The following is a 12,511-nucleotide window of genomic DNA, read 5'->3' as shown; positions in this document are numbered from 1 at the left end:
CGGGAGGCTGAGGCAGGAGAATGGCGTAAACCCGGGAGGCGGAGCTTGCAGTGAGCTGAGATCCGGCCACTGCACTCCAGCCCGGGCGACAGAGCGAGACTCCGTCTCAAAAAAAAAAAAAAAAAAAAAAAAAAAAAAAGTGGAAGCTATGAGGATACAAAGGCATAAGAATGGCACAATAGATTTTGGGGATTCAGAGAAAGGATTGGAAGGGGGTGAGGGATAAAATACTACAAATTGGGTTCAGTGTCTACTGCTTGGGTGATGGGTGCAGAAAAGTCTCACAGATTACCACTAAAGAACTTGCACATGTAACCAGATAACACCTATTCCCCCAAAAACCTATGGAAACAAAATTAAAAAAAAAAAAAAAAATGAGCCTCCTCAGCCAACTAGGATCCATTCCTGTTCGTCTTAATTTAATTTTTTTCCTTCTCATCCCTAACAACCTTAATAATTAGGTATTTTAGTCCCCATTTTCTGATAAGGAAACTAAAGACATTTTACTCTATTGTTAATAGGTATGGATTTAGTAATAAGTGATGGATTCCACCTTATCCCTGTGAAAGTTCTATTACTCAGTCTCGTGTTTTGTTATGAGACGTGTAGTAGAGCCTGCAGCAGAAAACTGACACCAAACACGGTAATAGAGAAGGGGGAAATCACTTTTTTTTTTTTTTTAAAGACAGGGCCTTGCTCTCTTGCCCAGCCTGGATTGCAGTGGTGTTGAGAGGTGACAGTGTGCCAGCAGCCCTTATTCTCAGCCCCTCCTCAGCCTCTGGCCTCGGCGTCCACTCTGGCAGCGCTTGAGGAGCCCTTCAGCCCGCCACGGCACCGTGGGAGCTCCTCTCTGGGCTGGCTGAGGCCGACGCCTCCTCCCTCTGCTTGCCAGGAGGTGTTGGGGGAGAGGCGCCGGCGGGAACCCGGGCTGCGCCCTGCACTCGCGGGCCAGTGTGAGTTCCGGCGGCGCGGGCTTGGAGGGCCCCGTACACGGAGCAGCCGGTGGCACCGCCGGCCCAGGGCAGTGAGGGGCTTAGCACCTGGGCCAACAGCTGCAGAGGTTGTACCGGGTCCCTCAGCAATGCTGGCCCTCAGGGGCTGCACTCAAATTCTTGCCAGGCCCTAGCTGCCTTCCCGCGGGGCAGGGCTCGGGACCTGCAGCCTGCCATATCTGAGCTCCTCCTCCTGCCGTGGGCTCCCCTGCAGCCTGAGCCTCCCCGACGGACGCCGCCCCCTTCTCCGTGGTGCCCGGTCCCATCCACAGCCCAAGGGCTGAGGAGTGCAGGCGTGGCTGGGGACTGGCAGGTGGCTGGGGACTGGCGGGCGGTTGGGGACTGGCGGGCAGCTGGGCCTGCAGCCCTGGTGCAGGATCCACTGGGTGAAGCCAGCTGGGCTCCTGAACTGGTTGGGGACTTGGAGAACTTTTATATCTAGCGGGAGGATCGTATATGCACCAATCAGCACTCTGTGTCTAGCTCAAGGTTTGTAAACACACCAATTGGTACTCTGTATCTAGCTAACTCTGTAACTAGCTAACTAGCACTATGTGACTCTGTGTCTAGCTCAAGGATTGTAAACGCACCAATCAGCACTCTGTCAAAACGGACCAATCAGCTGTTGTAAAATGGACCAGTCAGCGCTCTGTAAAATGGACCAATCAGCTCTCTGTAAAATGGACCAATCAGCAGGATGTGGGTGGGGCCAGATAAGGGAATAAAAGCAGGCTGCCCGAGGCAGCAGTGACAACCTGCTTGGGTCGCCTTCCACGTTGTGGAAGCTTTGTTCTTTTACTCTTTGCAGTAAATCTTGTTGTTGTTCACTCTGGATACACGCTGCTGTTGTGAGTTGTAACACTCACTGTGAAGGTGTGCAACTTCACTCCTGAAGCCAGCGAGAGCACGAACCCACCAGGAAGAACGAACAATTCCAGATGCACTATCTTTAAGAGTTGTAACACTCACTATGAAGGTCTGCAGCTTCACTCCTGACAGCCAGACCACAAACCCACCAGAAGGAAGAAGCTCCAGACACATCTGAGCATCTGAAGGAACAAACTCCGGACACACCATCTTTTAAGAACTGTAACACTCACCGCGAGGGTCCATGGCTTCATTTTTGAAGTCAGTGAGACCAAGAACCCACCAATTCCGGACACACTGTGATCGCAGCTCACTGCAGCCTTGACCAGCTGGGCTCAAGTGATCCACCCACCGCAGCCTCCCGAGTAGCTGGGAATACAGGCTCTGGGAATACAGTCTCCTGTCACCAAGCCCGGCTAATTTTTGTATTTTTTGCAGAAATGGTGTGTCAGTATGTTGCCCAGGCTAGTGTTGAACTCCTGGGCTCAAGCCATCTGCCCAGCTGGGGAAATTCACCTCTTAAAATCAAATGTACATGCGTTTTGAAAACTTAACAAGTTTGGCTTTAGTTTTCTCTTCTCCTTAGCAATCACAGTATCAGTGCTGAAGAAGTGACTTTTTGTCTTCAATATGTTTTCAGACAAAAAAATTACATAGAGGCTTGATGTTCAAGGGACACATGACATTAGTTTGACTCTAATAATAAACACTTGGCTACTTTTGTTTGAACTGCACACTAAAGAATTGTGACCTTTGACAGTGCATGCTCGAAAGTCATATTGACTGAATTTAATTTTGGCCACAAGAGATCAATATTTTGTTCCCTTTTTTATCCTTACACTAGACAATGGTTAGTTGGAAAATTCTTGCTTTTTCTGATTCCCACAAATTATGGTCATTCAAATGAGTGTAAATAGACTTTAAGCTGACAATTATAAGGTTAGTGTATATTCAGGGGAATTCTAGAAGTAATGAGAGGTATTTTGTAGGTAGAATTTCACCTAATAGAATGACATTGAATTTTTTGCAGATGTATTTTGAGTAGATTGTAGGGACTAGATGTATTTTGAATAGATGGTAGGGACTACGACTGATGTTGGGAAGACTAATGGGAAAAGACAGATACCAGTGGTGCTGAATTGTACCTTGATGGGTGCTTGACAAGGGTACTCAACTTGGAGAGAAAAGAATGAGTCCCAATAAAGAACAATATGGGCTAGCTGTTAATGGAGCCTATGACCAAAGCACTAAAAAACGAAATCAAAGTTAAATCTGTGAAATAGAACATAGTGGATTTAGAACTATATATGCATACAATAGCTGATACACTTCCAATTGCAATTTTAGCCCTGAAAACGTGAATACAATGACAGGAAAACAGGAAAAGTAATTACAATGCTTAGAAAAGGATGGTTGGAATGATGACATAAAGAACAAGTCGTATGACATTTCTAAGTGTGAGAAGGAGAAGACATAGTCATTTAATACTTTTTGAGTGAGCATAATTTTTGTGTACAGAATCTTTTAATAATGAAATATTTTATAATACAGAGAAAATGTAACAAGCACAGAGACTAATATAATAAAAACCCACCCAGTTATATTTGAGGCTGTTTTGAAGGATGGAAATATTACAGAATCAGCTAAAGCTCCCCTTATGCCCCAGGAATGTCCAATCTTTTGGCTTCCCTGGGCCACACTGAAAGAAGAATAATAGTCTTGAGGCACACATAAAATACACTAACACTAAGGATGGTCATTGAGCTAACAAAAAAATCACAAAAAAATCTAATACTGTTTTAAGAATGTTTACAAATTTATGTTGGGCCACATTCAAAGCCGTCCTGGGCTGCATGTGGCCTGCAGGCTGTGGTTTGGACCAGCTTGCTGTATACTTTCTCTGTTGTTTACTCTTCAAAAGTAATATCTATCCTGAATTTGATGTTTATATTTTCTTTTGTTTTTAGTACATATATGTGTGTGTTTATATATGCATATATATGAGAGACATATAGCATTCTTTTGCAAATCATCAGACTTTCTATAAGTGCCTGATACATTTTTTGAATCAATGATTTAATGAAGACTCTTCTGCCCAAATTAAGTTCACCTTTGACTGGAGAATGAAAAGTGAATAGGTGAATGGGTGTGACTGACCTCCAACCTCAAGGACTTTGCAGTGATAAATCTGTTCCTTTTCAAATAGAAAGAGCTGAGCCTTAAGCAAATGAAGAAAACTATTTGGAGTTACAGAGTTAATTATTGATAGAGGTGAAAATAGTTTCAGGAAATATTTGTCTTAAAGCAAGAACTCAAGTCTGCATAACCTGTCCATCGGATGAGTAACATCTTTTCCCCTAGCTATCATATTTCTTTGGACATTAGTTTCTTTAAACTAATGAAAGCTTGAAAGCTACTCTAAAAATTTAGATTTTATGTCAGAGTTTCCAAAAGGGAATCTTTCATCTCACCTTTATTTTATTGTTTAAGACATATGGGATGTTTTTCAAACTACAGTCAATTTGCTTCCTCCCTAGTTGATGAACATCTCCATTGAACTCAAGTAACAAAGTCAGTGTCTCAGTAACAGCTTGAAAAGGAGACTACTGACCTAAAAATCACGTGACAACTTTTAAACGATGTTTACAGATGAAACTAATCAGTTAACCAAGAGTTCAAGCCAATTCCTCAACTTCAGAATGTGGAGTCAGTTGAACTCATGGAAACAGTACAGTAGTGATTACCAGGGATAGGGTTGGGGGAAAGAGGGAGATGTTGGTTGAAAGATAACAGACTTTTAAGTTGTAAGATGAATACATTCCAGGGATCTATTATATAGCATGGTAAGGTGACCCAGGTGTAAAACTAACTAGATTATGGGAATCATTTTGCAAAGTATCTGTGTATGAATTATCATGTTGTACACCTTCACGTCATACAATTTTCTCTTTCAGTTATACCTCAGTAAAGCAGGAAAAAAATGCCATGTTACAATCTTTGGAGAGAGATACTTTGGCTAAAAGCCCATGGGACAAGAAAGAATTTTGTATCTGAATCATTAGCATGCTTGAATTTGTCTGATGGCTTTGTTAGACTTATTAAATGCAAAATAATTGAAGGACCTTATTTTGTTCCACAAATCAAAAATTCACCAATCTACCCAGATAAACAAAGGCTGAAGCTGGTGACTTTTAAGAACTTTAGATGTCAGTTTAACCTGTAAAATGTGATGTTTATACACTAAAGAGCACTATACTACCTTCTCAGAAAATAGGCAGTATATCAGGTATCTGAGTTTTTTTCTGACACTTGTGGCATAGTTATTCATTTCTAGTCTTGACTTTAAGGTCACAGGACCCCAAAATGTCGATGGAGACCTGGTGTGAAAAATGGGGACACCTGTTTTCTTTCACAAAGTTAAATTGTTAAATGTAGAAAAGTTTACAATTCCATGGGTCCTCCATCTGTAGAATAAGGTCATAGATGGGCTCTTAGGGACCCTGCCTAGCTGTTAAAAACAATGTCTGTTTCAAGAAAATTTAAGAGTGCAGGATTAGATACCTCTGATTTATGTGGACAGAAATGTACTGATGTTCCTGTAAAACACCTGTAAGACTGAATTGTTGCATTCACTCTTTTTCTGCTAGTATACATTCATGACACCAACTCTGAATAGGATTTTAGCTAAGTCATTTCACATTGAGTGTGTGCTTTATAATAGAGAAATGAAGCGTAGACAAAGTCTTATTTGCCCTCCTACCTTAGAATAGAAAAGGAGCTGAAACAGAGATGGTAGCAGCAGAGTAATGGTATTTATAGTAAAAATAAGATTTTCATGTATGTGCTAAAATTTTCAATATTTAGTAGTAAAAATCATCTCTGGAGTCAAATTGCTTGGATTTGAATCCCAAATTCACCATGTACTTTGGCAAGTAATTTAAACTTGCCATCTTATAGTACGATGGGAATGATAGTGACACAGTGTATCTATCCCATAGGGTTCTTACAAAATGTAGGTGAGTTAATATATGTAAGACTCTTGTGATGGTATCAGGTATAAAGGAAGTACCCATGAAATGCCAGCTTTTACTGTTTTGTGAAAAAAAGCCCCCCCCCCCCCCAAGAGAACCTTCTATAAGTAAAAGGACTTCACAAAGATGACTTTTTCTATCAAACTTGAATCCACAATTACTTCATGTCAAAACTTTGTGGAAGTGAATGTGTCACATATAATACAGAAACCTCATTGGATGGTTTTTATAATTCCATTGTACTTGACAGGAAAACTGATAAAAATGAGTGCAATATCATATCTCATGAAAGTCATCAGCTGTGAGTTTTGAATGGAAAAATAGACAATCTACTTTGTTCTTAGAGGTAAAGTGATTTATGTATTTTAAAGTAACACTAGATTGAAGTCTATATTTGTTCCTAAATATATTCTGCTCATTTATCCAACTGTATAAGTTCACTTCATTTGTAGTAATTTGTAAGATACAGCACAATGATTTATATTATGTTAAATTTTATGAAAGAAAAATTTTAATGTCATAGGTATAAGCCATACTTCACTTCTCTTCATGGATTTGATAATAAATGAGTTAATCTTTTTATTTAGATGATGGAAAAGCTGAAATGAGAAATGTCTCAATTAATAAAATCAATTTCAGAATCAAAAGAACCGTATACTGATTTTTTGGTGCTCTAGCAATGTATCTTAGTTATGCATACAATAACAGTATTTTTCATTAGCTAGACCATTCCAGAGTTGACTATCATTTTATTCCAAATTTTTATCAGATTGATTGATCACTTTAAAAATTGGATTGGCAATATATGTCATCTGTCTCCCCTTTTTTATTCATACTTGCACAGTTCCTGGAAGTAGTTGATAAATTATTTGACCTATTGTGGTTTAAATATACTTAAAAGTCAGTAAATGAAAGGAGCACTCATACCCTCAATAAAAATTCAGTTGTCAATTTAGGAACTGTTCTTTGCAAGCCACTGTTTGTGGTCGGAAATGCAAAGATAAATAAAACTCAGTCTTACTCTACTTGGAACTCACAAGCAATTCAAAGGCTTGTGGCTATAATCAAAGAGAAGGAAAAGGAGGTAAAGAACAAGTCAGAATTACAGTGTTTTCCATGTTGCAGCATCCAGAAAAGGTGGCTTTATGGAACAACTAGAATTTGACATAAATCCTGAAGGAGCCACAGTGGCTCAGCAGGTAGAGAGAGATGAGTGAGTAGGACAGAGAAAAACTCTCTGGGTAATAATTGTCAATAAGCTTAATATTATTTTAGCTACCCTGGTATTGCAAAGAAGCATCTTTTCAGTCCTCTTCTATCCCCAGATTTGCAAGCAGTCAGTTGCCGTTCCTCAGGGTAGAGACTATTCTCAATTATGCAGCACCCACTATTATCCACCAGGTTAGAAACATCATTTTAGCTGAATACATTGTCTTCAATTTTTAGGTATAAAATCAGTAAGAAGTAGCATAGCTTAATGGTTAAGAGTTTGGATGCTGGAACCAAACAGCCTAATTTCCAATCCCGACTTTCTCTCTTACTAGCTGTGTGGCCTTCAGCAAGTAATTAAACATACTCTGTGCTTATTTCCTCATCTGGGAAAAAAAAAAATAAAGATGTTGATAATAGTGCCTACCTTGTTGTGTAGAACAGTTTCATTAAATGACTTCCTATTTGTAAAGTGCTTAGAAGAACTCAGGGGATAGAGGAAGTACTGTGTTACAGTTGTAAATCAAATGGCCCTCGTATGCTGGCCCTGGTCTTCCTAGAACATGTGCTGAGTTGCGAAGGGTGGTGGGGGGTGGTGGCTGCTCCGGATGATTCCCCTGCTTCTCCTGCCTCTGTAGTTTACAATCCCTTGCCTTTTGGGTGACACCTGGCAACAAGACCTGGGACCTCAATGCTCTGGTTTCCTGCTTCAAATGCACATTTTAGTAGTCTTGATTTTAACAAAGAGCCCTGTTCAACCTTGTTGTATAAGGACAATAAACCAGATTCAGCGGGTGGTAGTTTTTACTAGCTTCCTATTCTAATTTTCAGGTTTGAAAGATATAAAAGGCTTCCATATCCAAGCAAATGTAGTGGAACACATTGACGTCTCCAGGCAAAGCAGTGTGCTTTAATTCTGTAGAATTTGAGACAGAGCTTTAGAGTCACTGCTAGGTTTATGTCCCAGTTTTTCCACTTACCAAGTGTCTGGCTTTGGACAGGCTAATCCCTAGGCTTCTTTTTCCAATACTGGTCTTACAAAGTTGTTTCCTTATTTGGAGTCTTTCTGGGAATTGGTGGTCCTTCCGAGCATCCTCCACAGATAGTTTAGGATTCAGCTTCTGGTTCCACTAGCTAAGCTAACATTCCTGCCCTGCAGCTTTCCAGGCCCTGAAACAGGGTGGTTGTCCTCACTCCAGTTTTGTGTCCCTGGGAGTTTATGCTTTACTAAACATAATCCCTCTTTTGCCCGTTTAGTGCATTCATAAAGACACAGAGGTAAATTTATGTGTTTAATTTACCTTGTTTAACCAAGAGTAATCTTTAAGTTTTTAAAGAAATAGGCTTGGTCTATTTCTGTTATCAAAAGAAGTCTTTTGAAATTTTCCTGTAAGAATGAATTTAACGCTTCATTTCCTTGTTTTCATTAATCGAAGAATTCATCCCTTGATTATTATTGCTAAATATTTTGTATTAAACTATCCCTTAAAACAGCATTTAATTTGGTGATGAAGTTTAGGGCAATGATTTATGTTGCTAACCGTAGTCCTTTCATGCTGAAATTCTTACTTTTTGAAATCTTATTTTTTATTTGTATATTGCTGGGTCAGAATAGGCTGAAGTAATTTTTTCATAAAGGTTAATAAATAATGTATTTTCAGAGCCTCTGAATATATGAGAATACTTTTCATATATTCCTCTGCAAATGAGAGGCAGTTTGCCTGGCAATAGCTTTCTTTGATTGAGTCTCCCCTTTCTTTTGGCACTTAATAATACAGCAGAGTTGTAAGACCAACTGGGTATTTGTTCCTTTGATGGTGATTTGTTTTCATTTGATTTATGTGTGTCGGCTTGTTGTTTTTATGCTTGAACACTGAAGTACTTTTTTTTTTTAATTTTAAACCTAGGATTCAACATTTTTGTCAGAAATTGCTTTGAATTGGTATTGTTTGGAATGCAATTTAGTTGTCTGTCTTTTTTTTCAGTTCACATTTTTTAGTCTTTTTGCCTTTGAGTATTACTTCTTCAGTTCTTGTATTTCCTCAGAAACAAGTATAATTAGATTTATTTTCTAGTCTTCCAGATCTAGGATCTTTTTTCATCTTTGGTTCTTTTCTCTGACCTTACGGGGGTATTTACCCTCTATGTAAATGAGTTAATTTTATACCATATGTATCTGTGTTCCTCCCCTCCAGTGGATAATAATGCTGCACTTCATTTTTCAGACTCTGTGCAATGCTTCTTTATTCCACCTATAACTTACCCAGCAGTCTTTTATTGACTTACAACTTTCTGTTTTGTTTCAAGGGATCATATCTTGTATTATATTGGCAATGCCTAAAACTTTCCTAAAAATTACTAATGATTCCTCTAGGAAGTCATTTTTAGGAGACTGTTCTTCCTTTGAATCTTTAACATGCCCTTTTCTTTCCACATTTATTACTACTTAGTAGAACTATGCTGACATCAAGCTGTTATTTTCATTTGCAAATTTAGAGATATTCATCTAGACCTGCTAACAGAGGGGATGTGTGGATTGCCCTCAACCCCACTCTCTCTCCTCCTGTTTTGTTAGTAAAAGTCCTCTTTTAGATCTCTGACCTTGTAGCAGGTTGATGTCTATAGAGTCGGACCCATTTTCAGTGAAAGTTTCATGTAAAGCAGCTATCTCCAATGCCTTGTTCTTTGTTGCTTTATATATGGATTATGTAAGAACGCCAACTTCCAGAATGCAATACCTTCATAGGTCATCTTGTCCCTAAATCTGCCTTTCTGTCGCTGAAACTGCCAGGTTTCACAGTGCATCTCCTTCTTCCAGTTGGCTTTTGAAAGTAGCCATCACTAACATATGGGGTGGGGGATTCTCTTGCTCCCTCAAGAAATGTACATAATCATTTGTGGCAAAGGGGCAACGTTTCCGACTGACACAGATTTTTGCATTTCTATACAAGATGGCAGAAAGTGGAGACAGGGTGATATGCTGATGAAGATTTCCCTGCTTCCTTCAAGGCTTGTGACTTTTCACTGCTAATCACATTTTTTACATCTAATTTCATTCTTTTTCCGTTATAATAATTCTTCCCTGCTTCTAGCAGTAGGTCGAAGGTCATATCTTCCTTTTCATGGTTGCATGAAGTTTGTTATTTATCTCTTTTAACAGTATCTTAGTAGAAGATTGAGAGGGACTATATCAGGGACTGGTAGCTAACATTTAAAACTATAACATTTGAAACTCTACAACTTAAAGAAGTACTTTTTCAAGTTGCAAGATGCTTGAAAATTTTGCTTTCTGCAGATATTTTGTGGAAATAAACTCTGCCTTGTAAATATTCATCACAAGTTGCTATTCAAATGATGGAGGCATCAGTGCTCCTATAATAGAATCTATGTGTTATGAAAACTGGGTCATTTTAGTGATGAAATAAAATGTAGATACATAAGTGATGGTAGGAATTCCAATGACTTCTGTAACACTTTTTTATACATAAAAACTGCCTGATCACTACCTACTAACAAGGGTCTTAGACTTGAAACAGCTGTTATAAATAATTTAATCTCGGAGTTGCAAATTAATTTGCCTCCAGGGGCCAGACAAGGCAAATGCATGAAGTAGGCTAGTTCCATATAAGAAGGATTGGGAGGGACGAGAGAGAAGTAGAGATCATACTTGTGCTACCAAATCCTTGAGGCATCCTTATAGCACAAACCCACTCTCCCATTATAGAGATGGAACTGAGATCAAAGGATATTAACAGATTTGCCCAAAATTAGTTGAGTCTGTCTTGATCAGAACTGGGTACATAATTTGCAGAATCCATTGCAAAATGCTGGGTCCCTTGTTCAACAACTATTAAGAATTTCAAGATGGTAACACTTCAAAGCATTAAATCAAGCATGAAGTCTTATGTGACTGCCTAAGTCACACACTCGTGAAGACATCGCTGGTTTTAGTTTTTGATCTAGAATTTGTACAACCAACAGAAACTTGTTGTCACTCTCACCCACAGCCACTGAGAGATTGGTAGTGGAGATGGAGTTAAAATTAAGTTCTTGACTTTTATACTACAATCAGTTAATTGTCTTCACTTACAAGATAACTTTTTTAAATGACATCAGGAATGCCATTTAGTGACATCCAGCCAGCTTTTAAAGGCATAGCTATTCATACTCAGAAGTACAAGAAATAAAATTGGGAATTTAGTACTAGAGTAAGAGTTTTTTGTAATAACTGTGTATATATATATACACATACACATACACACGTATGTATATATCTTATATTTTAAAAGACTTAAAACATTTCCATCATTTAAAATCAAAAGAAAACTTAAAAATGTTTCTTCATTAAAAGTGAAAGTCATAACTAGACCGTAAGTTTGGCATGGTATAAGATTGTCATTTATAGTTGTAATTTGATTTTTTTTAGATTCTATATGCCTTTTCCTTTTAGCAACATCCACAAACATGTTGATATAGTTGTTAAAAGACAAAGTGAAATTCTTACCTAATTTTAAAATATTCAGTCTTTTAAAACAAATATGAACTTCATTTAACTCAAGTTGCTGGTTTTCAATTATTTGTCTGATTCAGATATTATACCTTCATGTTATTGAACCATATCCCTTCATGAGTGATGAACAAGAAGAAGTTCACATGTTGGAGAATGAGAAGATGAGCAATTGGGCAAATATTGCAGTTAACAATGAAAAAATTAAGTTATCAATATAATACTCAAAATATTTTCTGTAAGCCACGTATACCAGTGTATGGCTTCAGCTAGCACTGAAATTGCTCATTAAGTTTAATCCCTAGTTGAGGGAGGGGGACAAATTTAATTTAATGAACTCTTTTCCCTCCTTTACATGTTTCAGTATATGCTGCGAATATATAAACTGAATGTTACAGAATTTTTTTTAACCTTCTACAGGTGGAGATTTTCATTTTACCTTTATGTATTTACCTACGGAGTGAGATTCCTGAAAAAGGTAGGATCTCTCAAAATATTTTACATAATTCTTATGTAAGTGTACGTCTATATCCCAGTTTTTTTTAACGTATGACTGTAATAATATTTTAGATAATCATAACAGGCTTCCTAAGAATTATTTGTGCATTTTCATTTGACTTACAAAAATATTTTGGATGTTGCTAAGTCCCATATTCACTCCAGTGGGTTATTCATTACTTTTCAGGCATTAGGAAGCTTATAAAATCCATCTGATGTTTTGAAAGAAGTTAGAGTTTCTACATCACACAATTTGAAAACATGAATTGTTGCAGCATGTATTACCACTGTACTCTTCACCGGTAGAAATAACTATATATATTATATAGTATGTACATTATATATACTATATAATTATTATATAGTATGTACATTGTATATACTATATAATTATTATATAGTATGTA

General features: G+C 38.0%; 1 protein-coding gene across 1 annotated transcript in view; it reads left to right on the top strand.

Moving 5' to 3' along the window:
* Positions 1 to 12,511, top strand: part of CERS6 (ceramide synthase 6) — a 325,522-nt gene that overhangs the window by 172,191 nt on the left and 140,820 nt on the right. The window contains exon 4 of the mRNA XM_017859910.1: positions 12,027 to 12,084. Within this exon, the coding sequence (XP_017715399.1) occupies positions 12,027 to 12,084 (58 nt within the window). The remainder of the gene's footprint in view (positions 1 to 12,026; positions 12,085 to 12,511) is intronic.

Source organism: Rhinopithecus bieti, unplaced genomic scaffold (genome assembly GCF_001698545.2).
Source record: "Rhinopithecus bieti isolate Rb0 unplaced genomic scaffold, ASM169854v2 scaffold_52879, whole genome shotgun sequence".
Lineage (NCBI taxonomy): Eukaryota > Metazoa > Chordata > Mammalia > Primates > Cercopithecidae > Rhinopithecus > Rhinopithecus bieti.
Note: the sequence above shows the minus strand (reverse complement) of the source record. Positions and strands in the feature narration are given on the sequence as shown.